This window comes from Chrysochloris asiatica, unplaced genomic scaffold, assembly GCF_000296735.1.
Source record: "Chrysochloris asiatica unplaced genomic scaffold, ChrAsi1.0 scaffold00049, whole genome shotgun sequence".
NCBI classification, from domain to species: Eukaryota; Metazoa; Chordata; class Mammalia; order Afrosoricida; family Chrysochloridae; genus Chrysochloris; species Chrysochloris asiatica.
Window position 1 is genome coordinate 3419855 of NW_006408567.1, and position 20349 is coordinate 3440203.

The 20349-nt window shown below is 35.9% G+C and overlaps 1 protein-coding gene across 1 annotated transcript in view; it reads right to left on the reverse strand.

The window, feature by feature from the left end:
• GRIK1 (glutamate receptor, ionotropic, kainate 1) overlaps nucleotides 1-20349 on the reverse strand; it is an 828690-nt gene that overhangs the window by 31738 nt on the left and 776603 nt on the right. The window contains exon 15 of the mRNA XM_006862518.1: nucleotides 11303-11553. Coding sequence (XP_006862580.1) covers nucleotides 11303-11553 — 251 coding nt within the window. The remainder of the gene's footprint in view (nucleotides 1-11302; nucleotides 11554-20349) is intronic.

The window sequence follows — 20349 nt, forward strand, 5'->3', positions numbered from 1 at the left end:
AAGGATTAGTAGTTGGGAAATATGGATTTGGCGATAGAAATGATGCTGAAGATCCCATGATAGAATTTTGCAAGATCAATGACTAATTCATTGCAAATATGTTTTTGAACACATGGACCTCCCCAGAGAGATTACACAGCAATCAAACTGACTACATCTTTCTGAAGAGGCAGTAAAAAAGTTCAAACTCATCAGTCAAAACAAGTCCTGGGGCACACTGTGGAATGGATCATAATTGCTTATATGCAAGTTATGACTGAAGGTGAAAGAAATGAACAAAAGTCCATGAGAATCTAAATATAACCTTGAATATATCTCAACTGAATTTGAAATCCATCTCAAGCACAGATTTGATGCATTAGTCAGTAATGATTGAAGACCAGAAGAATTGTGTAATGACTTCAAGATCATACAGGAACGCAGCCAAAAATATCATTAAAAAGACAGGAAAGAAAGAAAAGACCAAACTGGTTGTCAGAAGAGACTCTGAAACTTGCTCTTGAGCACAGAGAAGCTAAAATGAATGGAAGAAATAAAGAAGATAGTTGAGAAGAAAATTTCAAAGGCTAGTTCAACAAGACAAAGTGAAGTATTATAATGAAATGTACAAAAATCTAGAGTTAGAAAACTAAGAGAAGAACATACTCATCATTTCTTAAGCTGAAATAACTGAAAAATAAATTCAAGTATTAGGTTGAAATATTGAAGGATTCTATAGACTGAAGATAATTCAAAAATGGTTAAACAGTACTTCAAAAGGAAACTACCAAAAATTCAAGACAGATTCAAAGGAGGACTTGGAATTAGGTATGCCATTACTGACATCATATGAAACTTGGTTGAGAGCAAAGAATATCATAAAGATGTTTACTTGTACTTTATTGACTATGCAGACATTCAACTGTGTAGATCATGACAAACTATATATAACATTGTGAAGGATAGGTATTCCAGAACACTTCACTGTGCTCATGAGGAACCAGTTCGTAGACCAAGTGGAAGTTGCTCAAACAGAAGAAGAGAATACTGAATAGTTTAAAATCAGAGAAATAGTTCAAAAGGATTGTATTCTTTTCTTATTCAATCTGTATACTGAGCAAATAGTCCAAGATTTGGATCACATGAAGAAGAATGAGATATCAGGATTGGAGGAAGACTCATTAACAGCTTGAGATATGCAGATGATACAACCTTACTTTCTGAAAGCAAAGAGGACTTTTAATAGTTTCTTATGAAAATCAAAGACCACAGCCTTCAGTACGGATTGCACCTCAGTGTAAGGAAAACAAAAATCCTCATCAATATACCAATAAATAACAACATGTTAAATGGAGAAATGATTGAAGTTGTGAAAAACTTCATTTTGCTCTGATCCATAAACAACACTCATGGAAGTGGTAGTCAAGAAATCAAATAATATATTTCATTAGGCAAATCTGCTGCAAAAGACCTCTTTAAAGTGTTAAACAGCCAAGATATCAGTATGACGACTAAGGTGCTTCTAACTCAGGTCATGGCATTTTCAATGTACAAGGCAGATCATAGAAGAACTGATGCATTTGAATTGTGGTTTGGGGGAAGAATATTGAAAGTGTCATGGACTGCCAGAAGAACAAACAAATCTGTGTTGTAAAGAGTACAGCCTGTATACTTCTTAGATGTGAGGACGGCAAGACTTCATCTTTTGTACTTCAGACATACTACAAGAGGAACCAGTACCTGAAGAAGGACATCATGCTTATACAGTAGAGCGTCAGCAAATGAGAGGAAGCGCTCCTAACCTGATGGACAGACACAATGGCAGCAGTAATGGGCTCAAATGTAATAATTATGAGGATGGCACAGAACTGGGCAGTGTTTCATTCTATTGTGTATGAGTTGGCTATGAGTCAGAATGATTTGACGGCACCTAACGACAATAACAGGAGCTCTGGTAGCATAGTGGTTATGAATCGGGTTGCTAATCTCACAGTCAGCAGTTCGAAACTACCAGCTGTTCCGCGGGAGAAAGATGAGGCTTTCTGCTCCCGTAAAGATTTACAGCCTCGAAAACCCTGTGCAGGGTCGCAATGGGTCGTAACTGACTCCACGGTACATAACAACAACAACAACAACAACAACAATAACAATATCTACCTAGCAACAAAATCTGGAGGTGAATGTTGAGGTATACGGTCTAAGAACTAATGGCTTAAAAATAGATTGTTTGAATATTTTTTTTCATTCTTGTTCAAACCTTGGAAAATAAATTTTATTTACAATTCATCAACTCCCTAGGTAAGAGTTATTATAATTTTAGCAGTCATTTACATGATAGCAAGTATTAACTGTTTAAGAATATGACAAAAAGAGAGGAGAGTGCAAAGAACGTAGATATGTGGAATAAAGGAGGTTTCTCAAGGGAAGGAATAAATGGGTACAGAGAGAGCAATACCTGCCTACTTGATGATTTTTATATATTACAACTAAAAATTAATATTATGCAGTGAATATTATGAAATTTCTATCTCAAAGATGTACATAGTTTCATCTTGAATTCTTACTGAAAAGGATATATTAAATACTGAATGTGAAATGCGTGTTATATATAGTGCTTGGGATTAGTGGGTTTACTTCTACAATTAATCAATACACAGCAGAGATTTATTGAGTGCCAACTATATGTACAATATTATGTACATATAAGTCAATGGTTTTCAAACCTATTGCACATTAGAATAAACTGAGTATCCCCCAAACACTAGTGTTGTCCTGACCCCACTCCAGATTAATTAAAATAGAATTTCTAAAGGTAGGATTGAGAGGTTCTATTGAAGATGGTGCTATGTTGCCAATTTTGGTCCAAATACTTGGGAGTCCTGATTTGGTGATGTAGGATAAGCACTGGACTGCTAATAGCAAGATTGACTGTTCAAACCCACCAATTGTTCCTCAGAAACGTTATGCAGGGTTGCTTTGAGTTGGAACTGATTAAATAGCACTAACAAAAACAACAATCTTGGCATTGATTTTTAATGCTTGTGTGAAGAAAAGTGATCTTAGATTTTGAGCCTCCAGACTGGAAAATCCTTTTTCAAACCTGTTTTTTTTTTTTTTTTTTTCTTTTTTTTAATATGATTTAAATTTTTGCTTAATGCTCACTTGAAATAGGAACAAGAATTTAACTAGTCTGAAAATAACCAATGCTTCCTATTGTTGTTGTTAAGTGCTGTTGAGTCAATACCGAATCATAGCAACCCGATTGCACAATAGAATAAAACACTGCTTGGTTTTGCACCAATCTCACAATTATTGCTCACTTGAGCCCATTGCTGTGGTCACTGTGACAATCCATCTTGTTGTGCGTCTTCCTTTTTTTGTTGACCCTTCACTTTACCAAGCATGATGTCCTTCTCCAAGGGCTGGTCCCTGCTGATAATATGTCTGTCTAGCCATCCTGACTTCTAATGAGCATACTCACTGTACTTGTTCCAACACAGACTTGATTGTTCTTTTGTAAATATGATATTTTCAATATTCTCCTTCAATATCATAACAAAAAATCATCAACTTTTCTACCGTCTTCTTTATTCATTGTCCAACTTTCACATGCATATGAGGTAATTCAATTTGCCATAGCTTGGGTCAAGCACACCTTAAACTGACATCTTTGCTTTGAATACATAAAGATGTCTTGTGCAACAGATTTGCCTAATATAATATGCCATTTGATTCTTGTGTGCTGCTTCTATGAGTGTTGATGGTTGATCCAAGCAAAATGAAGTCTTTGACAAACTCAATCTTTTTTTTTCTGTTTATCTTGGTGTTATTTATTGGTTCACTAGTGAGGACTTTTGTTTTCTTTAATTGAGGTGAAACCCATACCAAAGGCTGTGGTCTCTGATCTTCATCATTAAATATTTAAAGCCCTCTTTGATTTCAGCAAGTAAGGTTATATTATCAGTATATCACAGGTTTTTAGTGAGTCTTTTACCAAAACTAATGCCACAGTTTCTTTGAATAATCCAGCTCCTTGTATTATGTGCTCAGCATACAGAATGAATAAGTATGGTGAAAGAATGCAACCCTAATACACATCTTTCCTAATTTTAAATCATTCAGTGTTTCCTTGTTCTTTCAAACGACTATGTCTTGGTCTATGTACAGGTTCCTCATGAGCATAATTAAGTGCTCCAGAATACTCATTCTCAGCAATGTTGTCCACAGCTTGTTATGATGCACACACTTGAAAGCCTTTACATAGGCAATAAAGCACAGGTAAGCATCTTTCTAGTATTCTCTGCTTTCTCTCAACATTCATCTGATATCAGTAATTATATCCCTCATTGCACATCCTCATTTGAATGCAGCTTGAACCCCTGGCAGTTCCCTGTCAATGCACTGTTGCAGCCATTTAAAAATTATTTTTGGCAAAATTTTACTTGCATATGATATAAATTATATTGCCATATGATTTTCACATTCCATTGGGTCACTTCTATCTGGAACGGGCACAAATATGGATCTCTTCCAATCATTTGGCCAGGTAGCTGTCTTCCAAATTTCTTGACATAGATGAGTGAATGATTCCAGTGCAGCATCAGTTTGCTGGAAGATTTCAATTTGTATTCATTCATTCTGGGAGTTCTGTTCTTTGCCAATGCCTTCAGTGCACCTTTAACTTCTTTCTTTAGTATCATGGACTCATAATCATATTCTACCTCTTAGCCAAACTTTGTCTCTTATACTTTGGACATTTTGTCAGGAGGGACAGTCACTGGAGAAGGATATCATGTTTGGTAAAGTGGGGATGGTCAGAGAAAAAGAGGAAGACCCTCAGTGAGATGGATTGACAAAGTGGCAGCATCAATGGGCTCAAGCATGGCACCAGTAGTGAGGTTGGCCCAGAATTGGGTAGTGTTTCATTCTGCGGTGCATAAGGCCACTATGAGTTGGTGCTGACTCTATGGCACTTAACAACAACAACAACCTCTTGAAATGGTTGAACGTCGACCGTTTCTTTTTGGTACAGTGACTGTATATTTCTTCCATCTTCGTTTGATGCTTTCTGCATCATTCAATATTTTGCCCATAGAATTCTTCAGTATTGCAAGTGGAGGCTTCAATTTTTCTTTAGTTCCCTCAGCTTGAGAAATGCTACGCATGTTCTTCTCTTTTGGCATTCTAACTCCAGATATTTTCACATTTCAATACAATATTTGATTTTGTCTTCTCAAGTTCGCCTTTGAAATTTTCTATTCAGCTTTACTTCCTCATTTTTTCTATTTACTTTAGAATCTCTGCACTGGAGAGCAAGTTTCAGAGTCTTTTCTGACACCCATTTGGTTGTTTTATTCTTTCTTGTCTTCCTAATTACCTTTTTTTTTTTTTCCTGCATTATGTTCTCAATGTTATCCCACAACTTTCCTTGTCTTTGGTCATTAGTGTCTAATTCATCAAATCTGTTCTTGAGCTGATCTCTAAATTCAGGTGGGATATGTTCAAGGTCATATTTGGTTCTCTTGGACTTGTTTTAATTTCCTTCAGTTTCAGCCTGAATTTGCATATGAGCAACTGATGGTCTGTTCCACAGTCTGCTCCTTGCCTTGTTTTGACTAATGACGTGGAACTTTCCTACTGTCTCTTTCTACAGATGTAAATACTTTGATTTCTGTGTATTCCATCTGATGAGACCATGTGTATAGTCATCTTTTATGTAGTTTAAAAAATATATTTGCAATGAACAAGTTATTGGTCTTGCAAAATTCCATCATGTGATCTCCAGCATCATTTCTATCACCAAAGTCATATTTTCCAGTTACTGATCCTTCTTCTTTGTTTTCAGCCTTTGTATTCCAGTCATCAGTAATTATCCATATATCTTTATTATATATTTGACAATTACAGACTGAAGAAGTTGATAGAATTCTTCAATTTCATCATCATTGGCTTTAGTGGTTTGTGTGTAAATTTGAATAATATTGGTATTAACTGGTGGTGGTGGTTCTGACTCACAAAGACTCTGCATAGGGTTTCCGAGGCCATAAGTCTTTTGGAAGCAGAAAGTCTCATCTTTTCCCACAGAAGTACTGGTACTTTCAAACTGCTGGCCTTGAGTTTAGTAGCCTGACTCATAACCACTATGCTACCAGAATTCCTCTGTCTTTGTTGTATGTATATTATCCTATCCCAGACAGATCTTGAAATGTTCCTTTTGATGATGAATGGGATGCCATTCCTCTTCCATTTATAATTCCCAGCATAGTAAACAATGTGATTGTCAGATTCAGAATGACCAGTACCAGTCCATTTCAGCTAATTAGTATCTTGGATATCGATGTTTATGCATTCCATTTCATTTTTGACAACTTCCATTTTTCTAGGTCCATACTTCATACATTCTATGTTCTGATTTTTAATAGATACTTGCAACTGGTTCTCCTCATTTTAAGTTGCATCCCATCAGCAAATGAAAGTTCCAAAAGCTTACTCCATTCATGCTATTACAGTCAACTCTACTTGGAGGATGTAACTCTTTCCCAGTTGTATTTTGAGTGCCTTACAACTTGAGAGGCTCATTTTCCAGCACTATATCTATCAACATTCTGGTGATCTTCATCATATTTCAATATTCTAGTTCTATCTGATAGTGTTCTACTGTTATTCATAAGGTTTCAGTCCAGTGACTATTCAGAAGTAGTCCCTCTCTCTTTCTTTCTAGCTTGTCTTTGTCTGGGAGCTCAGCTGAAACCTGTCTACCACCGGTGACCCTGCTGGTATTTAAAATATCCAGGGCATAGTTTCCAGAATCACAGGAATATGCAAACAACCACAGTATGGCAAATTGACAGACGAGAGTAGTTGTAATGCCTGTTAATCAATATTTATTAACAAACTCTTATAAATCATAATATTACACATGACATTATATGATTTCATCTAATCTTACCTCAACAATATGAAATTTGTAGTGTTATCTGCATTTTATAAATGATTAAACTGAGGATCAGACGATTTAAAAATATACAATAAGTAATAAAAACAATAAATACTTTTGTTTAACAAAGGGCTTCTCTGTGTAAGGCAAGATGTTTTGCACATTATTTCTGGATGAGATACACATTATAATAATAGTGTTCCCTGGACTATGATCTGGAGAACTCTGTTTTGTCAAGATGCCTTTGGGAAAAAGATTCTGTGATCTAATAGGTTTGGACAATTCTGAATGCTTTTCCATTTTATTTGAAATTCTCAATGCAGGAGAACATATTAAACACAGAGAGATATCATGAAATAAGGAATGTTTAGTGTGGTACATTAGGGGTTATTTAACCATGGAAATCTTATTCAATAACACTTACCAGTGGAATCCATTTTGAAAAATGCTATCTCAAAACAAACTTACAATGTAGAAATTATGCCTCAGAACCACATACTAGGAAATCAAGACTCTGAGAAATTTAATAACTTCCCTACAGTCATTCTACATGTGACTAAACTAGAATTTAAACTTAATTTTGCTTGCTTTAGAAAATTATTTTCTGATTCTAAAGTGTATTGCCCCTGGTTACTGAATCTCCCATATTCTTTTCTTTGTTAATAAGATTGAAATGCACATGTTGAAAAGGATTGAATGTAATATTGTATATGAAAGCATTGTAAAACCCTTAAAAATTCTGGAATTAGATGGTGTACTCATTAAAGTAATACACAAATATTATTTTTTGAAAGACAATTTTTCTTTTTCCAAATCTCTGAATTACATTTTTTAAGTATGGTCTCTGTAGAAAGGCAAGCTATGTGAATTATTGTTAACTTTGATCATCTATAAATCATCAATTATTCTTGAAATGTTTTATAGCACTCTTGGTTTATTAAATAATCTATGAGAAAATAAACTTATGAAGTTTGTGGTTTCTATCTATTGAAACCATGAATAATGAAACTAAGAATAATGTAATATCAATCCCAACATCTGATGCCATTGATTTTGAAAATGTGAACTCGGATGTAGGATAAACAGTATGTTGCTTTTACTTCAATAATAACAGATAAATGATAATGCAATTTGTAGGTATCTTGTTAGCAGTACATTTATGTAAAGCAGAAAACAACTAGGGAACAAGAACTATCCTGATCATGTTTTACTGGGTAAATAAAGTGGATTGGAGAGACCTGTGATTCAAATATCGGAAGCGATTTAAAGCTAAGCAAAGAGAAGGCAAAATGCTATATGATTGCACAGATGGCTTACCTCTACTTCTGAGAAATGCATTTTGGGAGATCACTTCATATGTCAAAAGGTAATCGCATTAATGAGAACAAAGACCAACTGATCCCATATTCAGGGAAAATGAAAGGCATCTTCAATTCCCTTAATCATAGTGCAGAGGAAACAGGTCTGTGGGGACCAGCAGACATCCTCTATAAGAACAAATTAAGTATGCAGAGGATTCTCCATGTCACCAAGCTGAGTTAGAGTGGGAATTATTTACAACACTTTGAATGCAGGTGGAAAATAACTCTACAGAGGTCTGTAACTAATGTGTACGGAAATTCTTTCTTCTATTTATTTTTCCCCTTGCTCTTTCCCACAATGTACTTGGAATGAATTAATAATGGCAGAGGATCTAGAGAAATGAATGTCAAAGTGGCAATGCTCAGGAAATATTGCTTCAAGAACAACCACTGTATCCTGGGTTAGTGGAAAGGAGAATGAAATCACATCTTGTGAAAAGATGTTGCTCGATACAATGAATGAGGGCATATGAGAAGATGCAAAGGCTTCGTTTATAGCTCAGGACCTTGCATACAGCTTACTGGAAATAATGCATAGCATGAAAAAACAAAAACAAAACCAAAAACACTCTACAGTTCCTTAGAGACTATGAACATATTATTTAGTGGGACTTAGAAAAGATTGGTAAGTTCTACAAGTAAATGTGATTTGAGACCCTGATGTTAATGAATTTCTATCCAGGGACCACTCTTGACTGCACTGTGACTTGGTAAGTGATGTCTGACTTAGATAATACTTTTCTGTAAGTTTTCTCTCTATGGATCATGATTTTTTTTAAACTTTTAATTTTAATATTCTAATAATCTAAAACATATTTGAGTCTTTGTCTAAATAATCCATTTTAAATAGGAGAATCAATTTGAATGAAAAATTAATTACTATAAAGTTATATTGGAAAGAGGTGACTGGGGATAGTTTGGAAGCGTGTGACCTACAGGATATATTGGTTAGGGAGAGGGAAAAAGGAGGAGGCAAAAAAAATTCACAAAGATGTAAAGAACATCACAAAGTTAGTAGGTTGCTTTCATGCTTAGTACTGTTTAAAGTTGGAATATCCTTCATTATAAGGAAAGAACTGAATATTTTTAACACAGGAAGATAGAACTAAGAACTCCTAGGGATCATTCCTTTCATGGAGTAGCAATAACTACACACACATATATATATCTAGGAATACTAGTGTGGCACCTGGGTTAATGCACTGGACTGCAAAGTTGATTTGAACCACAAGATCTGTCTTTCCAGCTCACCAGCCCCTCTTTTGAAACCCTACACAGGGTCACTATTGGTGGGAATTGACTTGATGGCACTTAACAACAATGCTACTAATATGCCATTTCAGTACAAATTCACATCTGTTTCCAGTGTCCTGAAACTATTCTAAAAGGGTTTGGAATTATGTTTGTTTATGCTTAGTAGATACAGACAGCATCAATAACACCAATCAGCAGGAACAATTTCCACTGGGCACACCATTTTTGTTTTGTGTTCTGTTTAACCGATTACACAGTATGCACAGAGGACTGTATCTGAATCTCTCTCTCTTCTCAACTTAATTTGCCACATTCTAAATTTGTAGATAAAGTGATTCTATAGGTGGAGTTGTTTGGATGGGTTTTCCTATGCTGTGATCCACAAAAGAAATAAAAGCCCTTGTATGCAAAATAAATGTGGGGGGAAACACAGAAAAATGAATAGGTCAGAGTAAAAATGAATGTTTAAAAGAAAATTTAAATCTAATGAAGTTGGCAATTATGAGAAGCACATTAAAGCATAACATATACAAGCTTTTATTTTTCAAATTAGTTGCATAAAACAAGACACCTCAAGAGAAAATTGAAGGTTAAAACAAAGCAGAGTAGCCCATCCTCCCTATTAATTGAATACTGTTTTCTTTGCCAAGGTCTAGGGAACAGGTCCTCATCGTTCTCATGGTTGCCTTGTAATTTTAGGGAAGATGAGCAACCAAATTCAGGTCAATCATCCACAATTTTGGGTGCTTTGAGGAAAGTATACACTTAAAGTAAGTAAGATTAGTACCAGATTATTAATTATAATTGGTCACATACTTTGCAGGGTGACTGCAAAATGAAAATGTGGTGCACCTTATTCAAAAATTGTAAGAACTTCAAGACAGTGATATCAGAGCATTAAATTAAATATGGGACACTGTGCAACTACCCAAGTTTCATGCCCATGAAAGCTGGCTTGGTTACCAAAAGCTTATGCTATCAATCTTCTAACACTATCTTTAAATTGACACCGGTATCTAATGAAGTATCTAATAAGTGCAAAGCTTATGCACTATATTTATTATATATGTTTAGGAATAGTGATCTTAGATCAGAATCATCATTGAAAATGAAAATAAAAAGTAATAGTCAACAATAGCTGGTGTTGAAGTCATTCTGTAATCCTAAATGCAATTTTGAAATACGAAGTCTGTAATCTTATTGAAGTTTTGTAACACTTAATCATTTTCTTCCCCACCTCCCCCTCCAAAACAACAACTCTCTGGAAGCACCCTTTTACAAATCATATTTTTATAGAGGTGAATTCTCCATTTCAAAATACTACTTCTGTGTCCTTCTATAATTGCTTTTGTGTTTGTATATGTGCTTGACAATCTGTACTTCAAAGATGACATCACTTCTCTGAAAAAGTTCTTTCTATATGTTTTCCAATTTAGGGTTTATTTCTTCTTTGATTTGTCTTTGGATTCTACTTGGAGCAAATGACTGTTGAAGAAATTATCTGAGTTTGGGATTTCTGCATAGTCATTCTGCATAGCGCTAATTGGATTTAGCTTATAAGGCACTTTCTTCTCATCAATAAATGATGGGTCTGTAGTGCCAGTACCTCCTGGCAGGGACTCAAGAGTTCTTTGCTCTAACATAAGAATGGCTCTCTGGATATCTTATTCAGTAGGCTGTTACAAAATAAGGACACATAGCCTTAAAAACCTCAAACTTTAAACAGATAACTCAAACACAAACTACCCAGTTATAGGAAGGGGTGACTCACCTGGTCGATATCATTGTTCTTCCTTGATTTGTATAGAAATTCTCCAATGGCTACAAATACAGAAAGGACCAGTCCAGCGGCCAGGACAATGAAGATGCCGCCAATATTTTCTACGCCTAGAGCACTGGCCTCTTTGCTGTCTTCCTCAGGGCAACCATTACCTCTCCACCACTTCTCCTTCATCATATGCAACTTCCCCTCTTCTTGTAATTGAAGAATAGCAATTGTAATTTTATCCCGGTAAGGAGATCCTGGAAGGAAGGTCATTTGGATGTTAGTTACCCAAAGACTAGACAAGTTATCAAGAAGTATTTTTTTGTTTTAGAGAAAGCTAAAACCAAAAACCAGATGCCTTCAATTTGACTCAGTCATAATGACTTCATATGTGTGTGTCAATGAAGAACTGTGCTTCATAGGGCTTTCTTTAAAGCCTGACTTTAAAAAAAAATTGTCATGTCTTTCTTCCAAGATTTCTGGAGTGAACTTGAACCTCCAACTTTTTGGTTAGCATCTGAGCACATTAACTCTTTGTACCACCCAGGTACTCCATGGTTATTGTGAAACCTCAATTTCACAAATACAAAAATGTAATAGCAAAGGACAGCAAAATTCAATCCTATGTTCTGATACCTTTAAGTAATTGAAAAAAGGATAGCTGACATTTTGAGATTAACTCTGGTCCAAACTGTCAATTCCTATTATATATAGAGAAGTTAGACTAGAAATTCTGGCTATTGGTGAATCTTTTGTGAGTCTTCCAACATTAGGGTTTCATTGTTAAGATTCTACTTCTCCTAGGCTGTTTGTTGTTTCATATTTTTGTGACAGAGCCTGATTAAATGATCACTAGTGCTATTTCATCTTCTTCCTAAGTGAAGAGCTAAACAGTTAGCAGAACTCTTTGTAATTCAGAGTGCTCATATTATTGAATTCTAGTTAATCAAATAGGAACAAAGATGCTGTATGACATTTCCAGAGCTGGCACATAAAATTTCTCAATGGTATCCTTTATTCTTTCTCTTTTTCCATTGTTTTCAAATATGCAGTTGGAATAAAGAATTTCAAGTAGTCAGGGATGGTGCCATTGTAATATTCTTACTTTCCATGCAGGAGACTGGATTAAATCCCCAACCAATGCATCTCATGGGCTGCTATCACCTGTCTGTCAGTGACGGTATGAATGTTGCTACAATGCTGAGCAGGTTTCAGCAGAACTTTCAGGCTAAAGTCAACTAGGAAGGAAGGCCTAGTGATCTATTTCATAAACCAGTCAATGAGCACACTATGAATTACAGCAGTCTGATCTATAATTGATCATGTGACTGGTATAGGACTGGACAGTGTTTGTCTTCATTCTAAGTGGGGTCACCATGAGTCAGGACCAACTTGATGGAATGTAACAACAATAATACCAATAACAAAAAGTCACCAAGTAAGAGAAACTTTGGTCCTAGAATAACTGCATGAATCAGTGCCAACTCTTACTGTGCAAATTGCAGAAAATGTAGGAATGATGACTATACCATTAATCAATGCTATCTGATACCACACAGTATGATACACTAAAAAGTAGGTTTTAAATAATCCAAAGGCCCTATAATTTTCAATTAAACTCAGAGAATTTGCAAGTACCTAATCAATAGTATTTTGTCTTCTAGTAATGCTACTATAATTTATTTTGCTAGTTAGGGGACATATATATATGTCCAAAGCAGTAGCCCTTGTAACTCCCTCAATACTGGGTTCTTACGTTAATCAATGCAAAGAAAGAGACAAAGAGAATGTAAGTCTCTTTTCTTCTTAAGCAGTAAGAATCTTTGTTAGCATTTCTTTGACACTAATATAACTTTTTGTTTGCCAACTTTAAAGCCATTCAAGGTAGGAGTTGTTTAATCTAGACCACTCATTTTAGGAGTCCTGCTGTGGCACTGTAAGATAAGCGCTGGGTCATGAGGTCCTTTGAACCTCATTGTCCAGGATTGCTATGAGTCTATGAGTCAGAACAAATTTGAGGTCTCTTAGCAACAACAACTCATTTTAGAAATTTCCTTCCTGCAGTTAAGAGTTGTTGGCAGATGCAAGAATTAAACTCCACCCTCCTGACTTTTAAACCAAACAACAAAATTCATTGTCATCAAGTGGATTCCAACTTATAACAACCCAATAAGAATGATTCCTGAGATTGTAAATCTTTGAGGGAATAGACAGTTTCAATAAAGAATCAAACACTGTCCTCATTTCAAAACAAAAAAAAAACTAAAACCCACAGCCACTGAGATGGTTCTAATTCATAGTAACTTTATATAGTGCTTTCTAGACTATAAATCTTTATGGGAGTAGGCAGACTCATCTTTCTCCCACAAAGCAACTGGTGGGGTTGAACCTCCATCCTTGTGGTTAGCAGTAGAACACCTAGCCCACAATGCCACCAGCAGTCCTTTCATTATGTCTATCCTAATGGAATCCTGATGTGGCTAAGTGCTAAATCGCAAGGTCGGTTTGAACACCAAGGTTTATGGTTCAAATATATCAGCCACTCTTTGGAAACTAAATAGGGTGGCTATGAGTCAGACCCAACTCAACATAACTTAAAAACAACAAAAATACTGATGTTTCACCACTTGTCTGACAGCTTTCCCACCTTCTCTTACCATGTTGTTGTTGTTGTTAAATGACATCCAGTTGGTTCTGACTCATAGTGACCTTATGTAGGGTTTCTGGGGAGCGGCTGGTGAACTTGAACCACTAATCTCATTGGTTCAAACTGACTTTGCAGCCTAGCCCATTAACCTACAGCACCACACCAGGACTCTCTTCCTATAGATGTGGTCAATTTTTTTCTGTGTATCCATTTGGTGAGACTAATGTGTATAGTCATGTTTTGTTGTTAAAAGTTATCTGCAATGAATAAGTATTTGGTTTTGCAAAATTCTACCATAAGATCTCTACCATCTTTTCTATAAACAAAGCCATATTTTTTCCAAATATTGATCCTTCCTCAAAAGGGAAGACAACATTCAACATGTCTCAAGCTGAAAATTTGGGGAATAAAAATTAAGCCTCAATTTAACAATATTGAAGGATTCTATGCATAAACTATTGAATGATAAAGAAAGAAAGACTTTCAAAGAGACCCGGTGGCATAGTGGGCTATGCATTGGACTCTGCTAACTATAAGGACCACCATTTGAATCCACCAGCTGCTGTATGATAGAAAGAGAAAGCTTTCTGCTCCCTTAAAATTACAGCCTCAGAAATTCTACATAGGGTTGTTATGAACAAGAATCCCTACATAGTATCACTATAAGTCAGGTTCAACTCAGGGACTGTGTGTGTGTGTGTGTGTGTGTGTGTGTGTGTGTGAGAGAGAGAGAGAGAGAGAGAGAGAGAGAGAGATTCCAAAAATAATGACAGACCTTTTTTCCAAATTACCCTTAGATGATTTCAAACTGTCAACCTTTTTGATTACTTAACCATTTGCACCCATCAAAAGACTCCTTGATTCCTGGTATTACGCTGTAAGATAAACACTGGATGACTAATTACAAGGTCTGTGGTTCAAACCCACAAGCAACCCTATATAGGTTCGCTTTGATTCTGAACCAACTTGATGGCATGTAACAACAACAACATCAACAATAGAAACTCCTAGCAACCAGAAAGAAACTCAACAAAGACACAGAGGAAATAAACAATACAGTTAATCATCAAAGCACTTAACCCAACAACAGCACGATACACGTTCTTTTCCAGGGCACATGGAACAGTTTCTAGAACAGAACATGAATTAGACCACAAATAAATTTTTAATAAATTAAAAAAGAAAAAACAATCTAAATGCTATAAACCATCTTCTCAGATAACAATGCTATAAAATTATAAATCAACAATAGGAAGATCAAGGAAACAAATCAAATCCATGGACACTGAATAGCATCCTGTTTAAAAACTACCGGTTGAAAGAACAAATGAGAAAAATGAAATAAAAAAAATATTTGAAGCATTTGTTGTTTTTGTTAGGTTTCATTGAGTTGGTACCGACTCATAGTGACCTTATGCACAGTAGAACGAAACACTGCCCAATCCTGGGCCAACCTCACTACTGTTACGACACTTGAGTCCATCAATGCTGCCACTTGGCCAATCCATCTCGTTGGGGGTCTTCCTCTTTTTCTCTGACCCTCCACCCTCTAGTCCCTCCTGACAATATGTCCAAAGTATGAGAGATGAAGTTAGGCCATCTTGGCCTTCAAGGAACACTCTGGCTGTACTTCTCCCAACACAGATGTTTGTTCTTTTGGCAGCCCATGGTACTTTCAATACTCTCCTCCAACACCATAACTCAAAAGCATCAATTCTTCTATGATCTTCCTTATCCATTGTCCATCTTTCACATGCATATGAGGTTATTGAAAATACCATGGATTGGGTCAGGCACACCTTAGTCTTCAAGCTGACTTCTTTGCTCTTCAACACTTTAAAAAGTTCATGTGCAGCAGATTTGCCTAATGTAATACGTTGCTTGATTTCTAGACTGCTGCTTCCATGAGTGTTGATAGTTGATCCAAAAAGAATGAAGTCCTTGACAACTTCAATCTTTTCTTCATTGATAAGAATGTTGTTTATTGATCCAGTGGTGAGGTACCAGTTTGTTTATCCATTCTTCCATTGTTGGGCACTTAGGCTGTGTGCATCTTTCTGCTATTGTGAATAGTTCTGTGATGAACATTGGTGTGCGTATACCTACTTGTGTTCTGGCTCATTTCTTGGGGATATATACCAAGTACACACACACAATGGAATATTTTGCAACGCTGAAGAATAACAATGAATCTGTGAAAAGTCTCATAACTTGGATGAGCCTAGAGAACACTATTCTGAGTGAAATTAGTCAATCAAAGATAGGAGGGTGGTGAGTGCTCTCACTGACTAGAGAACAGACATATATTAGCTTGGGTGATGGGGAGGGCAAAAAGCAAGAAGTGGGAGGACAATGTACAAGAAGAGAGAGGGCTGCAGAAAAATAATGAAGATAGGCAGAGACACAAGGAAGTATTCATGGTTAACAGGGATAGATGTAAATATTAAAATATACACAACCTTCACACAGCAGTATTTTGTATGTAGATACATGGATGGAGACATAGGCTGAATGGGTAAGGCCAGAACAGTGGGAAATAAACCCATCAGCTGCTCCTTGGAAACCCTATACAAGGTCACTATGAGTCAGAACCAACCCATAGAGAGTTAACAACAACAACAACAGCAAATATATGAGAATTTGAAAGAGAAAAAAGAAACATTCTTTGATAGTTACCAGGGATGGAAGGGCAGGGAGAATAGTTCACTGGCTAGAGGGTAACACATGGTATCTGGGGTGAAGGAGGGCAATATACATAAAGGGGAAAGGCAATATTCAAGAAGAGGGCAATTGGCAGAAGAATGATGGAGACAAGTGAAGGCACAGAGAGGTATACAAGGTATAAAGAGGAAAGAAGGTAAATAGTGATATACAAGAGTTAGTCAAAATTTATCCTGACTCTGGTTATGTTAAAATGCCTATCCACATCCATGGCTGATGACAACATTGAGCATGCATGTAAAATGATTCTGTTGAATAGACAAGTGATAGCGGATTATGTGGCAAATCAGTTGCAAAGCAGCCATGACTTTGCTTATGAAATAATCCATGACAGACTTGTGTTTCAAAAAGTTTGTGTGAGTTGGGTACTGAAACAACTCACAGAAGAGAATAAACAGAAGCATTTGGACATCTGCAAACAAAATTTGGACTGATACTCAGAGGAGGGTAATAGTGGTGTGAAGACATTCATTCATCACTATGAGCCTGAGAGTAAATGGAAGAATATGGAATGGAAGCATACTCAATCACAGACCAATTAAAAGTTCAAAAGTCAACAATCAGATGGAAAACTGATGCTTACTGTTTTCTGGGATTCTCAGGGGCTAGCATTAGAAACTATAAGGAAAAAGGGTCAACAATCAACAGTGTTCATTACAGTGAGATGCTTACTGAAAAGCTGAAGCCTAAACTGCAGAGGACAGCTAAGAGTGTTGTGATTTTGCATGATAATGCACAGTTTCACACTTTTGCCCACACTGTTGACATTGCAAAAACTTCTTAAGGTATTAAAACATCCTCAGTGTAGTCCTGATCTTGATCCATTGTTCTTTCACCTGTCTGGTCTCCAGTAATCAGCCCTTTGATGATAAAGATTTACCTCTGATGAAATGAAGACAATGGTACGTTCATGACTTTCAGCTCAGCCTAAAACATTTTTTAAAAATAAGAAATACAAAAGCTTGTTGACAGATGGACAAAGTGTAATGAAAAGCAAGGATATTATGCCCCAATAATCATGTATTTGTCTTTTCTAAAAGTTGGTTAAAATAAAATCTACAGCCAGAGTGTGGAAAATTTTTAACTCATTCTTGTATGTGCAACCTTGGAATGACAATGTTCTGCATGTAGATACAAAACAAAACAAAAACCAATAAAGACTCCTTATGTTAGATAAGCAGAGGGCTAGCAATTGTGATCTTTGACATTGTGGCTGTCCTCACCATCCTAAAGTAATTGTCAGCACTCAGAATAAAGTTTAAAAGAAGAACAAAATGCTTTGGTGTAAGATTATGATAACCTTAAATAAGAGTATGGACACTGGTTGAGAAAATATCTCTTGAAAGTCTAATGAAAAGATACTGGTTGCTTGCTAAAACACCTCAAAGTAATGGTTAGTGTCCATATTAGCACTATTAACTTATCTATAGCATGTAGACAATGAAGTGAATCACAAGAGTTTTGCATTAATGCACATGAACATCTTTGAAGAGCATTAAAATGATTCTGATGGTACACGTAGCAGCAAAAATCATAGCAGTATACTCAGTGGGCACTCAATAAGATAAATGTTGACTGAAGCGTTCCTTAAACCTTCTGGCTGCACAATGCCTAAAACATTCCAGACGGATGGGATCCCATCTCAGTGGCCTCCAAGGAAGGTAATTTCCATTTTTTCTGTAACGTGTTTAAGTTCAACTACTCTCATGCTCTTGAAGTTTTATTTTAAATCCCTCAGGAAACACATTTCCAGAATCAAAGAAAAGTCTTCAATTTTGTGTTGGGGCTGAGCTAAATCTAAAACTATGGGGAAGAATTTGGAAACCTGAGGGAGTCAGTCAGGAAAGGTTTGGGGTATGTGCAGAATTTCCTTTTATATCTGGATATACTTTAGCATGAATCTTTGTTGTTGGTGTTTAAATGGTTGGAATGACGTTGGAGGTTATTCATTTCAAGTCACTTGAAAAAAAAAAAATATATATATATATACACACACACACACACACACACAGATCTTCCTGAATAGCAACTGATCTTTCTTAAAGAGTCAATTCATCATAAAAGAAACAGCTCACAAATTCATCCAACAGCTGTATTCCCAAGGGATGGATTCTCTCTGAGGTTGGCCATCTGTTACGATTATTTCTTCATTGTTTTTTGGTTTAAAAGCATGACAGTTTATAACCACTATGAAAAATTCCTGGAGCATATTTCTTTTTGTCTACGGAGAGTGGAAGGCTCTTCAATGTAGAAAATTTTTTGTCAGAGTATGTGTGAATTTGCCACAAGTAGAGATAAGTGGTACATTCTGATCTCTCTGTCATTTTATATAAAATGCTGTGATGTTCATCATAGGATCAGCCACATTCACATGAAGACATAATGAGTGATTTCCAAAGTACTGCATTAATTTAGGAATGTCACAGAAAGGAACCTCTTGTTCCCCAGTTTCTAGCCCTGTACTTGCCATGCTACTGGACATTTTATTGCTAGAGTTCTATTACATTCTGTTGAAGGAATGCCCATTAAAATTCTTATGTTAAAGTGCAAATACTCTGAAAAGGAGTGATACATATTGTTATTTTTGTAACACTATCATCAGACATGAGTCCTGGTGTGGTAGTAGGATCAGCCCTCAATCACAAGGTCAGTTTAAACTGCAAGGTTGCCATGAGTCGGAACTAACTTGACAGCATTTAACAACAACAAAAACATCACCAGAAGATAAATTTGGTAGGAGAAAAAGGATGTTAACAGGTTGGTGGGCAAGGTTAGGGGTGGATTAAAGGTGCAGATTTTTGAATTTATAGTTAAATCTAAAGATAATTCCATTCTACTTAGAGACCAAAGTTGTTTCTCTAAGAGTTGCAGAATATATAATAGTCAATCCTAAAGTCTTGTTTCTAAAACAATGAAGGAAAATACAACTCTTGTTGTTCTTATCTGAATTAGAGGTCATTTAAATGATCAGTGACAGGATATATATTTTTTAAATGTCTAGATTTACCCACTACTGTTATTGAAATGAGGTAGGACAACTTGGTTGGGGAGATAGGACATTGTTTTAAAACTTTTAAAAAGTCATATATTTCCCTTTTAGTAAGTGTGTAACAATCCCATTCAGCCCCATTCATAGTTTACTAATAAATTATGAAAGAGTTTATCACATGGGAAAAAATATACAGTTTACTGGTAATATTTGTATTTACATCAGGAAAGAGTAAATACCAGATAAGACAGTTACAGGTTCCCTACCACATTCATTTTGTAGAAGGTTTTCTTAGAAAACAAACATGTCAACAATATTTTTTCTATAGCAAATATTTCTAACACCACATAATGTGTTATATCAATTGTATCCTCATGGATAGAAATAAAGAAAGATTATCTTTATCTGGTTAATAATAAAATTAGTATTGTTATTGTTGCTGTTGTTAAGTGTTGTTGAATCACTTCCGACTAATAGTGACCCTGTTTAGCATTTCTGAGGAGCTACTGGTGGGTTTAAACTACCAAGCTTGTGGTTAGCATTCTAGTGCTTACTCTACAGTACCACACCAGGACTCCAAAATTTGTTGTTGTTGTTTAGTGTTGTTACTCAGTTCTGACTCATAGTGACCTTGTTTAGGGATTCCAAGGAGCAACTGGCGAGCTTGAACTGCTGACCTTGCAGTTCAAATGGACC